Here is a 21,695-nt window from a genome sequence, read left to right as displayed (position 1 = left end):
GAGACCAGATGTGCCGTCGGGACAGGGCCCCTCGGCAGCCAGGGCAGAGCAGGAGTCTTGCTGGGGAGACACTTGTGTGGCAGGAAGGAGCAAGCACAGGGGGCTTCAAAGCCCCCCCGGAGCTCTGGGGCCCTTCCCCCAATGCATCCGAGTCCTCAGGAACTGAGAAGGCTGCCATGTGCAGTGTGCGTTTCCTTCCCAGCAAAGGGTCCAGACATTGCAAATAGGCACGCAGGTGTGCACACGTGCACGCCCACACATGCGCAGGTGCACACGTGCACATGTGCACACCCACACACACATCCGTGCGGGTGCACGCCCAGGCACATGTGTGCGCACGCACATCGGCACACGCGCTTGCATGTGCATGCTCACACCGCTTGCCCTTCCTTCCCCGGGCACTCCGTCTTCTCCGCGGCTGGCCTGGTGAGAAGGTGCCTCCCACCGTGCTCTGGAGGAGCCGCTCCGCACGGCCCGAGCCGGCCCCCCCACAAATGAAGGGCCACCCCCACTCGACCCGGGGTTCTCCCAGCCAGTGGTGCCTCCCAATGCACACGGGAAAAACTGAAAGCTTCTCTAATCCCTTCCAGGAGAGAGAAAGTGAAAACCCCGGGGCGTGGGGGGTGGGCAGGGCAAGGGCATTGCCAGATCCTGCTTTCACTGCAGAGTTAGAAGCAAGAACACGTGGAAGGAAGAACAGGAAATTATCAGACTGGAAACTTTTTCGTGGTTAAAAAGAAATGGAAGTTGATGCATCATTGACACTTTAATGGGGATTAGTCCTCCAATCAGGTCTGCGGGCTGCTGACAAGAAAGGGCTTCTCAGGAGACAGATCCATCATCCCGCGGCCTCCGGAAGGGCCTGGAAATGCGCTTCTTCACATGCCCTTGAAATGACCTCCTTGGGACACTGCTGGCTCCCAGTGGGAAGGGACCTGGGGAGAGGGGATGAGGTGGGGGGAGAAGGGCTCCCTGGTGCAGCCATGGGACAGTGAAAACTGGATCCAAATTCAGGGCCATCCTTTGCTGACCTCCTGGGCTTTGGCTATAGGGCTTCAAAGAGGAGTAAGAATCACCTGCGGCCATCCTTGAGGGGTCAGGGGTGAACCACCGATGGCCCATGATTTAATCAACAGGGACTTTGCACTGACACTTCTGTAAAAAACCCTAGCTGAAGTTCAGAGACCTTCCAGGTTGCTGACTGCACGCCCCCTGCCAGGCGGGCAGCGCACCCTGACACTGGGGATGCCCTGCTAGAGGGCAGTCCCATGGGACCAAGCCCAGGCCAGTGCGAGCCTTGAACTCAACTGTGGGACGTGCCCCGGCATCCAGCCTAGAGAGTGGTTTGCTGCGGCCTCAGAAGCGAAGATGAGCGAGTCCAGCAGAAGCTGATTTCCACACAGAGACAGAAAGCAGACCGGCGGGTGCCAGGGCGCGGGGAGGGGGACCAGAGCGACTGCTGAGCGGGTGCAGGTTTCCTTTCTGGCCGATGGAAACATTCTGGATTTAGTAGGGAGGGACGTACAACAAGACAAACACTAAAAATTACTGAACTTAGATACAACGGTGAATTTTATGTTATGTAAATTTTATCGCAGTGAGAAAACATAGCATCAATATAGAAATTATTAATGATATTTTACATTCTTTTCTCCACACTAAGTTTTCAAAACCCAGCGTGTACTTGACGTTTCCCACACACTCACGCGCCGGCCCAATGCTGTATGTTCGAACGGCGCTCCAGGGCAGTCTTTGAGAGATGATTTATATAAATACACTTTTTTAATATGTCTCTGCTTTCAAGACTCAGTCTAGTTGAGAAGAAAGCACAGAGACTCATGACACAGCTTTTATCATTGCAGGAGGCAGAGGGGATCAATGCCACGTCCACCCCGTCTCCAGCTGTGGCCTCAGTGCCCGCCACCTTGCCTAACACCAGCAGAGAAGAGAGCATCTGCTTGGCCCAGAGACTGCAGACCGCCATCATGTCTGGTCCCAAAACAGGAGAACAGAGCATCCGCTAGGCCCGAAGAACACAGACCCCCATTATGTCTAGTCCCAAAACAGGAGGAGAACAGAGCATCCACTGTGCCCGGAGACCGCAGACCCCCATCATGTCTAGTCCCAAAACAGGAGGAGAACAGAGCATTCTCTGGGCCTGGGGGAAATGGACACCCATCACCAGTCCTAAGTCCACAGGAGAACAGAACATGCTCTGAGCCCAGTACAAATGGACCCCCGTCACCAGTCCTAAGTCTGCAGGAGAATAGAGCATCCGCTGAGCCCAGGGCAAATGGACTCCCATCATTAGTCCTAAGTCTGCAGGAGAACACAGCATCCTGTGAGCCCAGGGCAAATGGACTCCCATCATTAGTCCTAAGTCTGCAGAACAGAGCATCCTGTGAGCCCGGGGCAAACGGACCCCCATCACTGGTCCTAAGTCTGCAGAACAGAGCATCCTGTGAGCCCGGGGCAAACGGACTCCCATCACTGGTCCTAAGTCTGCAGGAGGACAGAGCATCCGCTGAGCCCGGGGCAAATGGACCCCCATCACTGGTCCTAAGTCTGCAGAACAGAGCATCCTGTGAGCCCGGGGCAAACAGACTCCCGTCATTGGTCCTAAGTCTGCAGGAGAACAGAGCATCCGCTGAGCCCGGGGCAAATGGACTCCCGTCACTGGTCCTAAGTCTGCAGGAGAACAGAGCATCTGCTGAGCCCAGGGCAAATGGACTCCCGTCACTGGCCCTAAGTCTGCAGGAGAACAGAGCATCCTGTGAGCCCGGGGCCAACGGACCCCCGTCACTGGTCCTAAGTCTGCAGGAGAACAGAGCATCCTGTGAGCCCGGGGCAAACGGACCCCCGTCACTGGTCCTAAGTCTGCAGGAGAACAGAGCATCCTGTGAGCCCGGGGCCAACGGACTCCCATCACTGGTCCTAAGTCTGTAAGAAGACAGAGCATCGGCCGTTCCAGCGCCCACAGACCCTCAAAGCTCTTCCCACCACCTCCTCACAGGGGGCTTTCTCTACGTGTCCTTCTCTCATTTTCTGGATTAAAAGTTTTTTCTCTCCCATCTGTCTACTCTTTGAGAGTCATACCCTTGTCCTCTCTATAGTTTCCCAGTGGGACCACGTATATTTATAACTGTCTGCTTAGATTCAGCATGTGCGACGTCACGAGCTCCCGTCCTGCAGCCCGTGAACAGCTTGGGGCCTTTGCCCTGGTCCTACAGTCCACACGTTCCTACGCACCCACTCCCCTTTGCACCGCAGCTTGCCTGCTCTGGCTTCACCGTTCGTGTCTTGCCGAGCCCCCCTCTGCTTTTGCTTGTTCGAAAATGTCTGTGTTTCATTCACAATCACTGAGCCACGTCTACCAACCCTCGGTTTGCACCTCAATCACTGCACCACATCCCCGCCGTCCTCACGGCCCCGGAGAAACCAGCTGCTAGCCCACAGCTAAGACAACATTCAGCTTTGCTCTCTGTGTGCTTTTAGGATCTTATTTTCGTCTCCAAATTGGTAAGTGGAAGCAGGGGGCACGTGGAGCTTCAGGCAGAGATCAGGCAAGAGAAGAAATGGGAGACGAACGTAAGGATAAGATGGACTCACATTCCCCATCTGAAGAGGAGCTGGCGCAGAAAAGATGGAGACAGAAGGTGGTACGGGCAGAGACCTGGGTGGGGGGGCGGGCAGTGTGCCCCTGCCTCCACCTGCCAGGCTCTTCTCTGTAGCTCAGCGAGTTACTTCGGGCTGGGAGGAAGTGGTCCAGAGAACAACAGTCCCCATAATAAGATACACATATTTATGTTTTGTTGTTTTTTTAAGCAGGCACAACATGGGGCTTGAACTCACAACCCTGAGCTGAGGTCAGGAGTTGGACGCTTAACCGACTGAGCCACCTAGGGACCCAGATACGTATTTATTAAATAAGTGTCTTCCTGGGGCGCCTGGGTGGCTCAGTGGGTTAAGCCGCTGCCTTTGGCTCAGGTCATGATCCCGGGGTCCTGGGATCGAGCCCCGCATCGGGCTCTCTGCTCGGCAGGGAGCCTGCTTCCCTTCCTCTCTCTCTGCCTGCCTCTCTGCCTACTTGTGATCTCTGTCAAATAAATAAAATCTTTAAAATAAATAAATAAATAAATAAATAAATAAGCGTCTTCCTGCTCTGCCATCCTTGTGCAGTGCCTCATGGGCCAAGGTAGCTGCTGGAGCGCCAGCCATAGCACCACGTGCCGGGAAGGAAGAGAGAACACGTTCCTCTCATGTTTGGAAAATGTGCCTGGCTGAAAGCAAGATTCCATCACCAAGAATAAACATGCAGGGGCGCCTGGGGGGCTTAGTCTGTGAAGCGTCTGCCTTCGGCTCAGGTCATGATCCGGGGTCCTGGGATCAAGCCCCACATCAGGCCCCCTGCTGGGCAGGAAGCCTGCTTCTCCCTCTACCTGCCGCTCCCCCTGCTTGTGCACTCACAAGCGCTTGCTCGCTCTCTGACAAATGAAAACACCTTTTTTAAAACAAGTGAATTCACCGCTTTATCAGGACCTGGCCCCTGAGCCATTTGTTCCTTCTACCCCAGGAAGATGATGCTGGAGCAACGATCGCGTGTGCCCGTCCACACCCACGCACTCCCACCCTCTCCGCAGACAAGCCCACGCCATCCCCAGCCTCATCCAGCTTCCAAGGCCGACTCCAGGGGGAGGCAGAAGATCGATTTCCACGTCCTTGTCATGTGGAGGGGCACGCCCGGTGGCAGAGGTTTGCTGAGGCTGAGTCTGGCCACACGCATCTATCCCATCTACCCAGGGCTTATGGGGGGCGGTGGTCACCCCAGGCTCAGGGTGACGGAGTGATCACTCGCGTCCAGGAAGAACTTGTTAACCTGCTATGGTCTCCATCTGTAACAGGCGTCCTCTGTTTTACCAGACTGCGGCGCAGAGAAGTCAAGTCGAATATGAACGGCAGAACAGGGGGCACAGCACAAGGGAGCTGGGGGAGCACCGTCCCCCGGAAGGAGGTGGGGCGGGAGGAGGCGCCCACAGCCTGGGATACAGCCAACAGAAAACACAGACAAGAGGGCTCAACTTGGGGCTGGCAGACCAGTAATCACAGTTCAGAGAACCATACTTGGCTCATCAATGGCAAGACCGATTTCTTAAGAAAAAACTGCAGCCACCGGCCATTTACAGGAGACGCACCTAAAACATAAGGAAGCAAGAAGGAGTAAGGAAGGGGGCAGGGGGATACAGGAGAGGGTGATGCGGCCACTGTGAGACCAGGTCAAGCTGTCTTGGAGGCAAAGAGCCTTACCGGGGATCGTGAACGCCTCAGTCGTAGCAAAGGAACAGTTCCTAGGAATGACACGCACAGCTTGAGCCTGTGAACAGCTCGGTGATGTTTTCCAAAAAGCATGTAAAGCCAAAATACAAGAAGGAATTAACAGACCCTCATCATTTCCTTCCCTCCCTTACCAGTCCATCAGGAAGCGGTAGCAGGCAGGGCTGGGGTGGAGCCTGGGGCATGAGGCCGCAGAAGGGCAGGGCTCAGACCCTGGTGAAACCCAGGTTTGGTTTCCAAATGCCCGTCCCCAACCTACGGAACCAGCCTCCCTGGAGAGACACTGACACTAGGGCTTGGGCAGGGGAGGCAGCAGATAAGCCTGAGATCTCCGTGTAAGGATAGTACGAGAGCGCTCAGAGTGATGGGACGCGTCAGAAGCGAATCGATAAAGAACCAGGCTCTCTCCGGGGCCCACACTTACTTTTTCGAGCAGCCATCCTAACGCGGGGGAGGTGTGATCTGTATTTCGGTAATGATGAGTGATGGGGCATCTTTTCATGTGCTGAGGGATGTCTGTGTCTTCTCCGGACACACGTCTGTTCGAGTCCTTTGTCCGTTTTTAACTGGGTCGTTTTATAGGAATCCCTTATGAGATATTGGTTTTGCAAATATGTTCTCCCATTGTAGTAGTTGTCTTTTTACTCTGTTGATAGTGTCTTTTGACACAAAATTTTTTTAAAATTTTCATGAACTTCGATTTGCCTGTTTGTCCTTTTGTTGCCAATGCCTTTGACACACACCCAAGAAGTCACTGCCAGGTCCAAGGTCGCGAAATCTTACCCCACTGCCTTCTTCTAAGAGCATTATTGTTTCAGGTCTCACTTCCTGGTCTTTGATCTATATTGACTTAATTTTGGGATATGGTGTGAGATAGGGGTCCAGCTTCCTTCTTTTGCACGTGGATGTCCGATTTCCCAGCACCATTTGTGGAAAAGACTGTCCTTTCCCCATTGAATGGACTTGGCACCCTTATCAGAAATCATCTGACCATAAGTGCAAGGGTCATTTCTGGCAAAAGTAATTTCTGGGCTCTTTATTCTATTCCATTGGTCTGTGTGTCCATCTTTATGCCAATACCATAGCATTTTGATGACTGTGGCTTTATAAGAAGTTTTGGAATTGGGGAGTGTGAGTCCTCTGGCTCCGTTCCTTCTCAACATTGTTTTGGCTAGGAAGGGTCCCCCGAGATTCCATGTGAATTTTACAATCAGCATTTCTATTTCTGCAAAAAAATGTCCTTGGGATTTTGATACTTACTGCACTGGGTTCTGTAGACGATAGTACGGACATATTAACATGTTCCGCTCCATGATCATAGACGGTGTTCCCAATTATTTATGTCTTCTTTAATTTCTTGTTCAAGTGATGAAAATGTTCTTTTCAAAAATGTTCTTCGTTGTCCAAGTCTCTCCCTCTCCGGGTTACACTCCTAAGTATTTTACTCTTTTTGATCCTGCCATAACTGTATTGCCTTTGTATCTTCCTTTTCAGGCTGCTCACTGTAAGAGTACAGAAATGCACCTGACTCGTGTGTGTTGACCTTCTATCTCACTACTTTGCTGACTTCATTTTTTTTTAGTTCCCACAGTTGTTTTTTTGTTTTTGTTTCTTTATGGAAACTTTGGGGTTTTTTACATATAACACCATACATCTGTGAACTGAGATAATTTTACTTCTTTTCCAATTTTTATTCCAATACTTCCAATACTTTTCTTTTTCTTGCTTAACTGCTCCCGTTAGAATTTCCAGTATTAGTTGAATAAAAGAGGCAAAAACGGGTCTCCTCGCCTGATCCTGGTCTTAGAGGAAACGCTTTAATCTTTCCCCACTGAGTATGATGTTCAATGTGGGTTTTTCACAAATGGCCTTTATGGTGTTGAGGGAGTTCCCTTCTAGCTCCAGTTTGTTGAGTGTTTTATTATAAAAGGGTGTCGAATTTTGTCACATGCTTTTTTTCACACTGGGATAATCATGTGGGGTTTTTCCCTCCATTCAATAGTTTATGACATTGATCAGTTTTCATGTTAAACCTTCTTGCATCCCAGGATTAAATCACACTTGGTCATGGTGTATAATCCTCTCAAGATGAGTTTGGTTTGTTGGTGTTTTGTTGAGGATTTTTGCATCTACGTTCACAAGGGATATTGGTTTGTAGTTTTTTCCCCCACAGTGTCTGGCTTTGGTATCTGGGGGATACTGGCCTCACTGAACGCGTTAGGATGTGCTCTCACTTCTTCAATTGTCTGAAAATGTCTCGGAAGGATTAACACTGGTTCTTCTTTACTTGTTTGGTAGAATTTACCAGGGAAATTTTTCAGATAGAATTTGTCAGGGTCCATAGCTTTTCTGTCTTGGGAGATTTTTTATTATTATTACTGCTTCAATATCCCTACGAGTTATAGGTCTGTTCAGATTTTCTATTTCTTTGTGATTTTGTCTTAGGAGGTTTTGTGTGTCTAGGAATTTGCCCACCTACGTGGCCAGTTCATTGGTGCACAACTGTTGATGGCACTCCCTTATAGTCCCTTTTATTTCCATAGAGTCAGCAGCAAAGCCCCTACTTTCATTTCTGCTTTCACAGTTTGAGTCTTCTCTTTTTTTCTCAGTCTGTCCAGCTAAAATGGTGTCATTAGTTTTCTCTACTGGTTTTCTATTCCCCATTTCACTTATCACCACTCTAATCTTTATTACTTGCTTCCCTCTGCCAGCTTTGCGTTTACCTTGTGTTTTTTTTTTTAAGATTGTATTTATTTATTTGAAAGAGAGAGGAGAAAGAGAGAGAGCGAGCACAAGTAGGGGGAGGGGCAAAGGGAGAAGCAGGCTCCCGCTGAGCAGAGAGCCCGATGCCAGTGCTTGATCCCAGGACTCCGGGATCATGACCTGAGCTGAAGGCAGAGGCTTCACCGACTGAGCTCCCCAGGTGCCCTGATCTTTGGTGTTTAATGCAGGCACTGAGAGCTACAAACTCCCCCTTAGCAGCACTGTCGCTGCATCCTATAAGCTTTCGTGTGTTCTCATTTTCTTTCGTTCCTATTTTCTAATTCCCCTTGTCATTTCTTCTCTGATGCACTGATGGTTCGGGAACGTGTTGTACAAGTTCCGCAGTTCTGTGAGCCTTCCAGTCCCTCTGTCAGGAATGTCTAACGTCATCCCAGTGCAGAGAAGACTCTTCACAGCCTGCGTATCTTGTTACATATGTTGAGACTTGTGTCCTACCACGTGGTTCATCCTGCAGCACGTCCATGTGCACGAGAGAAGGATGTGTGAGCAGTTGCTGGGGAGCGTTGCGCATGTGCCGCTGGGGTGGTCGCTGTACCGTGCTGGACGCATCCTGCCCTCACTGTGAGTGCACACTAGAGTCTCCTACGGCACTGGACAAGCGCTTCTTTAATTCTCTCAGTTTTTGCTTTACATATTTTGATTCTCTGTCATTGGTGGGTAAATGTTTACAAGTGTTGTATCTTCTTGCTGTACTAAACTCTTCATTAACCTGGAACATCCTTCTCATGTCTTCTAACCTTTTCTGATTTAAAGTCTATTTTGTCTGATACAGCCCCTCCTGCTCTCTTTTGATCACCATTCGCATGGACTATCTTTGTGACTTTGGAGGTGACTTGCGGACCGCAGGTAGTTGGCTGCCTTTTTTATCTATTCTGCCAATCTCTGTCTTTCGATTGGAGAGTTTAATCCATTTACATTTAAAGTAATTATTGATAAAGAGGGACTTCTGCCGTTCTGGTATTGTTTTCTACATGCCTTATAGCTTTTTACTAATTTCCCGCAACACTCTCTTCTTTTGTGTTTGACTGACTTTTTTTGGTCACAGCGTATTTAAGTTCCTCTCTCGTTTTCTTTTGTGTATATTCTATAGCTAATTTCTTTGTGGTTACCATGGAGATGGCATTTCCCATCCTAAAGTTGTAACCCCTAATTTGAATTTATAACAGGTTAACTTTTAACTTCCAGTCACATACAAAACACCCTGCTCCTTTATGGCTCTGTCTGTGCCCAGATGCCACAAAATTGTATTTGATGCATTCTATGATCCATGTCCCATAGGCTCTGTCCACTTTTCTTCAATCTTTTCTCGTTCTGTTTGTCCGACTGGATCATTTCAATGGTCTTTTTTTTTTTTTTTAAGATTTTTTATTCATTTATTTGACAGACAAAGACACAAAGAGGGAACACAAGCAGGGGCAGAGGGAGAGGGAGAAGTAGGCTTCCCGCCAAGCAGGGAGCCTGATGCGGGGCTCGATCCCAGGACCCTGGGATCATGACCTGTACCAAAGGCAGATACGTAATGACTGAGCCACCCAGGCACCCCATTTCAGTGGTCTTATCTGTAAGTGTGCTGGTACTTCATTCTGCCTGTTCAAGTCTGCCTCTGATTTCACCCCATGCATTTTTCACTTCAGTTGTTAATTTGAAGTCCCAGAATTTCTTTTTGGATTCTAGCTCTCTTTATTGGTATTTCTGTTTTGTTCACACTTCATTTTCTTGACTCTCTTTCCATATCCCTTTAGTTTTTAAGCATGTTTAAGGCCATTGTCTTAAAGTCTTTGTCTAATAGATCTGCCATCAAGTCTCTTCTTCAGGGATAGTTTCTGTTGATTTATTTTTTCCCCTTGGATGGATCACACTTTATTGTTTCTTGTGTGTTTTGCTTTTTTTTTTTTTTTTTTTTGAAAACTGGACATCTGAATCTAATAATGGGGTAATTCTGAAAATCAGGGTCTCCCCCCTTCCCCAAAGTTTGCTCTGTTAATTTTGCTAGGGTTTTGTAATTGATTCATCTATTGGTTTTGCTTTTGGGGTTGATGTAGACGGTCTCTGTGCTAAGGATCAACCTGACATATAAACTCAAAATCTCAGTTCTTTTCTGAGGCTTACCTGGACATACACAGTCTCTTCCTAATTTCCCCCACATATATGGTTGTTTTTAAATGTCCTAGTCCTTAATTTCTGGCCCCTGAAAGGGGAAAACAAAGTGAAAGGGGAGGAAAAAAGGGCACTAGCCCTTTAAATGCCCTGGAAGCTACTTCAGTTGGAAAGGGAGGGGAGCTTTCACTGGCTGCCCTCTTCAGCAATCAGAGTGGGATCCCCAATATTTGCAGAACAGAGTCCTTACCCACCCTGCCCCCCACACAGCCGCAGGGCTGGGGGCAGGTGCCGCTGCGCTAGGAGCTGAAAATGACCAAAGTTAACCACGGTTTCCCATCCAAGCCCTTCCCTGGGAGCTGCCAGCCTCCGGTAGACTCCAGTGCTCCAAAGTAGGTACGTCAGACTGTGCCAGGGCAACAGCCGTCCAGCTGGGGAGGCAGATCTCCTGGTGCTTCCGGCTCCACCAGCTTCCCAGAATCAGCCCACGTGATTCTGAGTGTCTCTCCTGTGTGGGAGCTGCAGGAGGCTTGAGCATAAAGACAAAGAAAACAGTGTCTTATTTCAACGAGACAATGACCCGGCACACTGGCAAGGTTGGACTCTGGAAGTGGTTAAACCGGTTCAGTCCCTGGCTCTGGCACTGCCAATGTGCACACACCTACAACAGTGTGAGCCTGTGCAGCTGTGGGGGTGTCTGTGGCTGTGGGGGTGCGCCTGGGGCTGTGTGCGCCCCTGGGGCTATTTGCGCGTCTGCCGATGTGCGAGCGCCTGAGCAGCAGCAGCCTGGCCTCCCACAACCCCTCCACGGGGGGATGGTACTGAGCCACAGACTCCTGATCTGTAAAATGGGATGATGGTAATGGTTGTGGAAATCCAGCAAGATGGCCAATGAAGACATCAGCTGGTTGGCAGTACTTAGGAAATGCCTTCCTTCCCATCTCCATGGAGGCAGCCCTCAACATCCTCGAATCCATCTCCCCCAAGCCCCAAGATCTCATTTTTTATATTATTCAAGTAACCTCTCACAACTGACGGCCCCTCCTGCTGTGGCCTCCCTGATGGGAACCACTGTGCTGACGGTCAGACAAGTGTGCCCTGGGCCCATCAGAGGGACAGACTGAATCTGCCAGCGGGAAGTAAAACAGACAAGCTGAACAGGGGCTCCAGCACATTCCCACTTGAAAACTCTTGGTTTCAGCTCAGGTCATGATCTCAGGGCCGTGGGATCGAGGCCCGCGACAGGCTCCATGACCAGCGGGGAGTCTCCTTGGGATTCTCTCTCTGCCCCTCCCTGTGCTCCTACGCCCACTCGTGCTGACTCTCTCTAAATAAGTAAAATCTCTGAAAACAGTAACAACAACAACACAGACAAACCCGATACACAGTGTCAGCCGTCAGGCTCTAGCTACCAGGGAATGCGGGAGCACAAGAAGGCTCCAGGGGAAGGGGCTTCCACGACCCGCTGCCGTCCTGTCTGCTGACCCGGGAGCAGTGGATACAAGCAGTCTGGACAGTGAGAAAGCCAGCGTGGGGTTCCCACACAAAGGCACGCACTGTGCATGGATGGTCTGTGCACACTGGCGGACAGCCTCCCCCGCCAGGCTGGTAAACTCATGTGTTCAGGTTAGAAAATAAAAATAGAAAATGGTGAGCAGGGTTTGATGGGCACAAGCTGTTCTGAACTAGAAGCCAAGAGCATTCTGCCCGCACGTGGTGCCTGAGTCCTAGCATGGCCCGTCCTGAAGAACACCCACCGGGGCTCGAGAGCCAGCCTCGCTGCCCACAGCCTCGGCGGGTCCTGGAGGGATGTCCTTGGGTGCCACTGTCTCTGCAATTAGAGGTGGACAGGCAGAGGACGCGTGGGATGCGGGAAGTGCCAAGGGCTCTGGCGGCTGATGTGGATACGAACGGTACAGGCATGACCAGCTTCAGAACAGATGCAGAGCGCCGGCTTCTGCTGAGCATTCCTGTCCATTCCACAGCACGGCCCACCTAAACCCGGTGGCATATCGTGAGCGCTGAACCACCGGCCTCCCCCAGCCCTCCGCAGGCTACCTGTGGTTACCCGCGCAGCCCTCCCCCCAGCTGTCCAGCCAGCAGCCCCTGTAGAAGGGCAGAGGAAACAGTAGGGCCAAGACACCAAATGGGGTCCCGCTGCTACGTGTCCTTGCATCTGCTGACGGCTCGCTATTATTGAAACTTCCGTTCCCCCGATACACGTACGTTAAGAGCTGGCTTAAAAAACGGCAATAACAATCATTTTTTAAAGCTCGTTACTCCTGATCAGCTCTGTGTCCTCAGAGCCTGGCACACATTCGGGGCTGAGGAATTATTTCTTCAGTGATTCAACAGAGCCCTACAATTTACAATTCTAGGTACGGCAGCGTGGACAACACCCACGTTTCTCACTCCGGACAGAACGGGCTAACGTTTACTGAGGGCGTATCACGTACCACACATTGCTCTAAGCCAGACAGAGGTGAAGCCACGTGGACTCTTCCCTTCCCCACGGCGTTTTCACAGCCCCAGGGGGTGAGTGTTCCTACTACCCCGTGGTGTAGACCAGACTGTAGCCAAGCGAGCTCCGTCACTTCCCAGGATCCCAGTCAACTATCCCATCCGAGCCTCTGTTACTGAGTGTTTGCGTCCTACCACGATTCCCATGTGGAAACCTAACCCCCAAGGTGACGGCATTAGGAGGCAGGGCCTCTGGAGGTGGTTAGAGGTCATGAGAGGGGAGCCCCCACGCTGGGACCAGTGTCCTTAGGGAAGAGGCCCCAAGAGCGCCCTCGCCCTTCCCCCACGTGAGGACCCAGCGAGAAGCCACCAGCTGTGAAGCAGGAGGAGGGTCCCTGACCCCGAATCTGCCGGCACCTTGATCCTGGTCTCCCGGCCTCACAAAGCAGGAGAACTACAGGTGCGTTGTCGCCCGGCCTGCGGGACTCCACCCGGGGGAAGCCTGAACGGACTCGTACCTTACAACATCTCCGCATTTTCTCATTTTCCCACTATGGACATGCACTTCTCATCAAACCCTGCTTCCAACAATGGTTTAGAAAGCACAAACAGAACAATGCCACGCCGCAAGGACGTGGAGGGCTGGGACCACCGTGCATCACAAGCAGGCTCATAAAATGATATGAGCATTTTGCAAAACTGGCAGCTGTGCCCAGTTCCAAATGCACGGAAGAGCTGGCAGACCCAACCCGACCCTGCCCCAAAACACACTCGGGTCCACAGAAAGGCCCGTGCAGACGCACTCGCAGTTTCATTTGCTGTGGCCAGAAACTGAAAACCAACCCCATCTCCCTGAAAACTCAAAGGGCCGCGTATTCACACAAAGGGAGACACACAATTCACACGAACGGGGCTAATCGCACATAACGCGGACGAGTCCTGGGACCTCAGGCAGAGCCGATGAAGGCGGACGCACGTGACCACAGGACGCCTCACTCCGCGGACATGACTTCCGAGCAGCGAACCAAGCGGCGGGGGCGGCAGTCAGAGCTGCCAACAGGTGTGCGGGGCCCGGGCACACGCACGTGTTATTACGTAAATTATACGTACGTGGGAATTCTCAAATCTCTGTGTATTTCCTCTCTTTTTTTGCAGGGGATGCCCTGATGCATATAAGATTTAAATGTGTTACAAACCTCCTGGGCCCAACAGAGGCATTGTGGCTCATAGTGGGACAGACCTAGAACACAGGGCAGACAAGGTCACCGACCCACGAGAGTGGCCTCTCTCCTTGCCCTTCCCGGGCGTACACGCCGGCCTGGCTAACTCCAAGGCCAGGGCTGTCACTCGCGGTGCATCGGCCCTCTGGAACCTGCCCGCATGGGAATAGCTCGGTGTTCCTGCCTCTGAGCGCCCTAAGGCCACTGTCTCACGCCGGCCCACGAGGCCATGAATAAGGGCTCTCATACCTGTAGCAGATGGGACCACAGATGCAGACGGGAACAGGAATTCCCGTCTTCCTGCTGCGTTGGACTCACTGCTACGGATTTTCTGTAGGACGGTGTCCTCCAGCTGTGCCCGCTCCTGGACGCCCAGGGGTCCCGGCAAGCCCAGGGCTCTCAGTGTCGCCCACATCCCTGCCTTCTACGCAGCCAGTCATGGGGCAGGAAAGGGGACAGGAGAGGGCTAGGCATGGATCAAGAAGGGACATCCCACTGGAATAGGAAGGTCTGTCCCTTTCCTCACAGGGCGAGCGTGACATCTCCTTGATGGGAGGCCAGAAAAGACAAAGGTCGCTGGCATGGGAGCAAGGGTGCAGCCACTCCCAGGAATGCCTGCCAGGCGGCAGGGTGTCTGCGAAGGAGATGGGTAACTGTCCTGGAGAGAGCCACGGGGCACAGGGGGCAAAGGACAGCCACCACCACCCCACCGCCTTCAGGTGCTCTCCGTGGGAGGTGGACAGTATTAGAACACAGAAGGGCAGGCAGAGGCTAGGCACGCATGTGCACACACACACACATGCACGTGCAGTTGCACACACACAACACTCAAGCTGTGAGGAGGGACGGACTGGATGACCCCGGGAGGTGGGGGTACAGAGGCTCAGTGTACCCTGAAAGGGAAACATGGAGATCAGCTGTTCTCAAGACCAGAAGGACTTGGAAAGCGCCGAGGAAGACACCCCAGTGTGTGGGGTCCCCGAGGACGGCTGCCAATAAATTTTTGTTCACTAACCCTGTGGGCCTGACCCTGGGCCCGGTGTGGTCCTGGGGAGGCACCATCAGGAGGCCAGGCAGTCTCTGGGGGGGACAGAAGCGCTCCAGTCCTCATCCAACAGCATCCCCGTCATCCTGCTGCGGATAAAGTAACCCCAATCCCAAAACGCAGCCCCGCCCTCGGGGCCAAGAAGGGCGGCCCCTCCCGCTCCGTGGATGCCCATCCTTCCATCCCCCCATTGATGGCTCCGTCTGTCTGGTCATTCCCACCAACGGGCCATGCATGTGCCACATTTAAAGAGGCCTCCCCGGGGCGCCTGGGTGGCTCAGTGGGTTAAAACCTCTGCCTTCGGCTCAGGTCATGGTCTCAGGGTCCTGGGATCGAGCCCCGCATCGGGCTCTCTGCTCAGCAGGGAGCCTGCTTCCTCCTCTCTCTCTGCCTGCCTCTCTGCCTGCTTGTGATCTCTGTCAAATAAATAAATAAAATCTTTTAAAAATAAATAAATAAAAATAAAGAGGCCTCCCCACTGCAGCCCGTGGCTGGCTCAGTCGGCGGAGTGCGGTGTGACTCCTGCTCTCAGGGTCATGAGTTCAAGCCCCACGCCGGGTGCAGAAATGACTCAAAAATAAAATCTTAGGGGCGCCTGGGGGGCTCAGTGGGTTAAGCCTCTGCCTTCAGCTCAGGTCATGATCTCAGGGTCCTGGGATCGAGCCCCGCATCGGGCTCTCTGCTCAGCGGGGAGCCTGCTTCCCCCTCTCCACTCCCCCTGCTTGTGCTCCCTCTCTTGCTGTCTCTGTCAAATAAACAAAATCTTTAAAAATAATAATACAAAATAAAATCTTAAAATTTTTTTACATAAAAAAGCTGTTCCCACTACGTCCTCTCCCTGTTCCAGGCCCCAGGCCAGGCTCGCACCCCACACTGTCCCTTCACAGTAGCCGGGACCGCGGAGGGTGAACACCACCGGCCGTCCTCCCGGGGTTCATGGACACGCTGTCAGGGAGGTGTGGGGACAGGTGGGCTCCCGGGCACGGGTGCACGGAGTCAGCGGTACGCGGTGTCCGGGTGTCTGATGGGAGGTCGGATGTCGACCCCGGTTGCTAGGCGAGGGGAGGGTCTGTCGGGCTTTTCTATCCGTCTTCCCGGTGATGTACAGACACCTGAGAGGAATGTTCCAACCCATGCAGGAGTCCCGCTGCCGCCCTGAGGCGCCGGCCGGCCTCCGTGGTCTTGCCGACAGCCATCCCTGCGGCGGTGTCTGGGTGACTTCAGGGCTCTGCCGCCCTGCGCGTCAGCTGGAACTCCTCGGCTGGAAGGCACTGTCCCTGCCACACCAGGTGTTTACAAATCCGGTGATTTCTTTCCGACAGCAGGGGCTTGTGGGTGTTTCTGTCATGCCCGGGTTACAGCCCAATCCTATCATTTATCGTCTCCAAAGCGTTCCAGCTTCAACCACGGGGAGCGCCTTCGGGCAGGCTCCCGGGTGCTTCCAACAGCGTCCGTCTCTTTCGAGCACTTCTCGTCTTCTGGTTCCACGAGATGTCCTCGAGTCCCGCCCAGCGTCAACCAGTTCTCCAAAGGTCCCTGCTTTCTTATGCCGGAAAACGATGCTTAAAAGCCAGGATCTGGGTCCCGGGAGGGGTGCTCGTGGAGCATGGACGTTAGTGTCGCTGAGCAAAGGGCTGGAACGCGCACACGCGCGCGCACATACACACACACACACACACGCACCCTAACCACAGCACACGCGCACGTCCCTAATCCTGTGTGCGTGCACATGGGCACTAAAAGCAGATTCACGCCGACTGCTGGCTGGCTGCAGTCCACCGCCACCGCCCCTCGCAGCCCTGCCCTTCCCGACTCGTCACTTCCTGCTCCAACAGTGCGGAACCCGGCCCCCCGTGCACCATGCACTCACACGTCCACCCCAGCCTGGTGTGCACACCACCTCAATGTTGCTGACCACACCCCCGTGTGCCGCAAACTTTCTCCAGCACAGTGTTTCCGGCGGGTCCCTCGCATCCTTCAACTTCAGCACCCGGTCCAAACCCCGTGGTTCTCTCCTTCCCTACCCCCTTCAGAGGGCTCGGTGCCCCCTGCAGGAGAGCTAGCCTCCTCTTTGCTTCCCCCCCATCCTGCCTGCTTTTCACCATCTGCCTTCATCCCCGTTCCCCCATTTCTAGTCCCACCGCTGACCCCCACCCCGTTCCCTTCAGTTGCCGGTTCCTCCTTCCTGCATTTCTCCTGCACAAATGCACTGATGCTGTGCGTTTCTTTGACCGCCACCATGCTCACACGGAGGGAGCCTGCCGCAGACACGCCTGTGCCCGCCACCCTTACACGAAATGTCCTGTGAGTGACCTCTCCGCTGGCTCACGGAGACCACCCCCCACTGCCGCGGTCAGAGCCACGCCTGAGCACGGTGTGCACACCGGAGCTCCCGTCCCCGCTCCCCTGCGGACGGGCATTTGCACGGTTTCCAATGCTGCGATGACAAGTCACGCTCACAACCTCATGGTGTGTCTTTTCATGCTGGCGGACCAGTGCGCCCGGGGCAGACCCCAAGAAGCCTGACGCAGCTGTAGCTTCAGGTCTTGTCGGCTTCCCGCCACATCTGTGCCGCTGCGCTCCCACGAGTGACACGGAGGGGGCCTGCTGCCCCAGAGGCTCACCGACGGGCGTTCCCGCTCTATGTCCGCTTCGGGAATCCAGTGAGAAACGGCTCCACTGTCCTTTCCTCCAGCGTCCCTCTGGATAGGAGCGAGTCTAGGTTCTTTCTCATGTTTGAAGTCGTTATTGGATCTTTCTGTAAATCATTTCTTCACGTCCTCTTCCCACTTCACCTAGTTTGGGGTCCTATCCCCGTTTAACAGTCTTCAAAGTCATGGGTAATCACCAAGGGACAGAGTCAGCTCTTCGTGGCTGTTGCAAATGTTTTCCCACTTTCTCTGCAGTTGCTTTGTGTCTAGTCTTTTGTGCCATGGGAAAAAGTCTCTATTTGTACAGAGTCAAATTTATCAGTCCCTTTTCTTATCTCCTCTGGATCCTGAGTCATCATTAGACTTTCCCTACTTTGGTTAACAAGAAATTCACTGTGTGGTGTCATTTCTTAACTTTCTAACCATTTGGATTTCACTCTTGAGCATGGACTGAGGTTGAATCTAATTTTTCTTCCAAACGACAATCCAGCTGTCCCAGCACCATTTATTTTTTTTTTAAAGATTTCACTTATTTGACAGAGATCACAAGCAGACAGAGAGGCAGGCAGAGAGAGAGGGAAGCAGGCTCCCTGCTGAGCAGAGAGCCCGATGCGGGACTCGATCCCAGGACCCTGAGATCATGACCTGAGTCGAAGGCAGAGGCTTAACCCACTGAGCTACCCAGGCACCCCACCCCAGCGCTATTTAAGAAAAATCCTCATAACCCAGTGGTCTGAGACACCACGTTGTCGTATGCTCAACGCCCATATACGCTGGGGCCGCTCTGCAGGTTCTTTCCCTCAGCGGCTCTGTTCACGCAGGTGCCTGTGCCACAGTGGTTAGAGACCCACGCGGGCTCGTGCGAGAAGTCAGTCCCCTCGTCATTTCTCCCGCTCTCCTCCGGCTTCCCTGGCTATTTCTGTATGTTTGAGTTTCCACAAGAACTTCATGACCCACCTGGCAACTCCAGAAAACAGTTAATATTTTTATGAGGATTACGTTAAATTTATAAACTTAGGGCAAACAGACATTTATGAAGCTTAGCCATCCTATCCCAGAGCAGAGCTGTCTTTCTGTTCGTTCAAGTCTATCTTAGAGTCTTCATAGACTTTAAAAATTGTCACTATAGAGGTCTGCACATTCCTGGATTTCATGTCCAAGCATGTCTCCTTTGTTGCTATCGTAAATGGGATTTTTCTTTCGTCTTCAGCTTCTTGTGTATGAAGGCTACTTTGTGTTAACTTTGTACCTAGCTACCTCACTGGATTCTGGAGAGTCAGTTCACTGATTCGCTGGGGTTTTCCAGATACACCATTGTGTCATCTGCACACAGAGAAGGTTTTCCTCCTTCTTCCCTGACGGTGACGCCTGGGACCGCTCCCCGCTGGGCAGCCGCACGGGCTACTCTCCCAGGGCAACGCGGACAGAAGAGGGCCGGGCACTCTCCCTTGTTCCTGCTCTCCATGGAAATGCCCCTGGTCTCTAACCAGAGTAAGAGCAGGCTTTAGGGCTGTCACGGGGCCAAGGCTGTATCCCCGGAAGGCTGCACGAGGCCAGTGTGCTCGATACCACTGAGCTGCACACTTAAACGTGGCGAAGTGCCAGATTCCGTCTGTGCTTCGCCACCGGCCGGCCGTTACAAAGTATCCCTCAACTCCCTTTCCTTGAGTGGTCTTATCAAGAACGCTGAGTTTTGTAGAAGACTGGTATCTATGGAGATAAGTGTGGAATTTTTCCTCGGAGGTGTTCATACACTACATGAATAGATTTCCTAACTTTGAACCAATCCTCGTATTCTGAGGCTAAATCCCACTCAATCACGGGCTATTACTCGTGTGTGGCGCGGGATGGCAGCGGCTAACGGTGCCGATGTTTGCACTGACACTCATCACTGGTACCGGTACATGATTTATTTTCCTCTATACTGTCTTCAGCTGCTTTAAGAAACTAAGTACACTTGCTCCCTAAAAGGAATTAGGAAGTTTTCCTTCCTTTTCAACCCTGGAATGTTCTATGACACACTAGAATGATCTGGTCTTTGCAGTTGAGTGGAATTCCTTGATGATGTCCTGCGCCTGTGGTTTTTCTGGGAGCGTTCCTAACAACTCTACCGGTAGGCAGACTTATGTTTAACGTCGTGCTACTCACAGTGTGTGCGGGGACCCGCTTTCCAGCAAGCACTGTTGACACCTGCGGTGCTGGCGTTACAGACCTCTGGGTATTTCGCTTTGTTAGGTTCAAAATAAGTTTCACACCGGGAACCAACAGGCGATATACAGGGACCCCGGCCACGCAGCACCCGAGGACTGGAGCCCGCGCTGCTCTAGCGGTCGTCAGCGTGAGGAACAAACATCAGCACCCAGTGCCACAGGGACCGCGAGCTCGCTGCATCATGGGGACCTTGAGCACCCAGCGCCACAGGGACCTTGAGCACACAGCGCCCTGGGGACCATGAGTTTACTGCGCCCCTGCTCAATCTGGCCAGTTTAACCGGGCACAGGGCCAGCATGGGGGGACCAGCGGTTTCTGCTCTTGGGGTCAGATTAAGAAAGCTGGAGAACGGAGGCAAACAATCACAGGACCATAAGAGAAGGACGGTGTCTTGTTTGCTTAGTCAAACAAGCCACTGGTGCGGAGAGTATGAGCTAGCACTTGACACCGGTGCCTGCGATCCACTCCATTCTCTTCCATCAGCGTATCTCGTACAAGGAGCAGAGCTGTGCATCACACTGCCTGTGGGGTGGGCTTCCCGCTCTGCGGGGTCCCCCGTGGATGGTCCGCGTGCTGTCCCCTCGGAGAGCACAGATCTGAGAGGACCGGCCCTGGAACTGCAGGCTCACGGGAGCGTCTTGTCGTCGCCGTGTCCGCACGTGCTGACCCGCACAAGCCGCCTGCTGGGACACGGGGATGCAGATCCCTGCCCCCACAGGCCTCCCAGGACCCCTGGCAGGTGCGCGCCCCTGCGGACTGCTTCCCGTGCCCAGCGAGCCAGCCAAAAAGCAAAAACCAGAGGAGCCATGAAAATGGCTTTATTATTCTAGTTTTTTCATTTCTTTGTCACAAAATTGGAACCACCAGAGCCTCACACCAAATGTAGGGCTTGTAATTTTCTGCTTCAAAAACTGGCAAACCGCACTGAAAATCCTCGAAAGTGCCACTCTGCTTCCATTTCACAGTGAAAAGCCAGGCTTGGGGAAGGGGGGGAACGGAACAGGGTTCACGTGACAGCTTCTGACCCGGCTCCGGTAGGGCCCCCAGGCCCACACCACAGCAGGGGTGCTGGTTCCGCCCTCCGGCCCGCACCGCCATCTCCCCTTCCTAAACAGACTTTCTCAAAGGTACACAGGATGGAAAACCTTCCTGAATACAGTAGGACACCCAGAAACCTAAATGAAAAAATGGATAAATCTGGCTACAAAAAAATATGTATAAATCTATACTAAAAAGCAAACAACATTTAAAAAGCCAAAAAGAGGCCACCTGGCTAGTGCAGTCGGCTAAGTGGCCGCCTTCGGCTCACGCCATGATCCCAGGGTCCTGGGATCGAGCCCCGCATCAGGCTCCCTGCTCAGTGGGGAGTCTGCTTCTCCCCACATCCCTGCCACCTGCTGCTCCCCCTGCTCTCTTCTCTGTCAAATAAATGAATAAAATCTTAAAAAAAAAAAAAAAAAAGCTAAAAGGAAAACTGGAAAACATCTGCAATTCATACAACAGAGGAAAGGCTAGAAAGATCACTGTCAAATCGTCCCCCACTCTCCCCCACAAACACCGAAGAACAACCGGGCAAAGATAATTTACATCAAATAAAGACGCTCTACCTCACTCACCCCAGATAAATGTAAGTTAAAACTGCAGTAAAGACGTCTGCCTCTCACCACAGGGAGCGCACGGCCTGAACCACCGCCTTCCCATCATCACCAACTAGACGAGCGTGGGGCCCTCCAGTTCCCACAAAAGGCCAAAGGCCACATCCTCAAGGATCTGTGCCTAGAAGTAACTCGCTGACAGCGGCACAGGCAGAGCAATGAGCTCCCGAGTGGAGGGGGAGACTAGAACCCAGGAAAGGCACCTTGAGCTGGGCCAGAGCGCCTGAGAAGGGGGCCCTCA

At 52.6% G+C, this 21,695-nt stretch overlaps 1 protein-coding gene across 1 annotated transcript; it reads left to right on the top strand.

The window, feature by feature from the left end:
* Positions 1-1,838: 1,838 nt before the first annotated feature.
* On the top strand, positions 1,839-3,794 carry LOC125087852 (collagen alpha-1(III) chain-like). Its single transcript, XM_047708579.1, has 2 exons — positions 1,839-1,992; positions 2,057-3,794. The coding sequence occupies exons 1-2, from the start codon at positions 1,839-1,841 to the stop codon at positions 2,944-2,946; spliced, it is 1,044 nt and encodes a 347-aa protein (XP_047564535.1). The 3' UTR covers positions 2,947-3,794.
* Positions 3,795-21,695: the final 17,901 nt, after the last annotated feature.

This window comes from Lutra lutra, chromosome 1 (genome assembly GCF_902655055.1).
Source record: "Lutra lutra chromosome 1, mLutLut1.2, whole genome shotgun sequence".
Classification (NCBI taxonomy): domain Eukaryota; kingdom Metazoa; phylum Chordata; class Mammalia; order Carnivora; family Mustelidae; genus Lutra; species Lutra lutra.
Note: the sequence above shows the minus strand (reverse complement) of the source record. Positions and strands in the feature narration are given on the sequence as shown.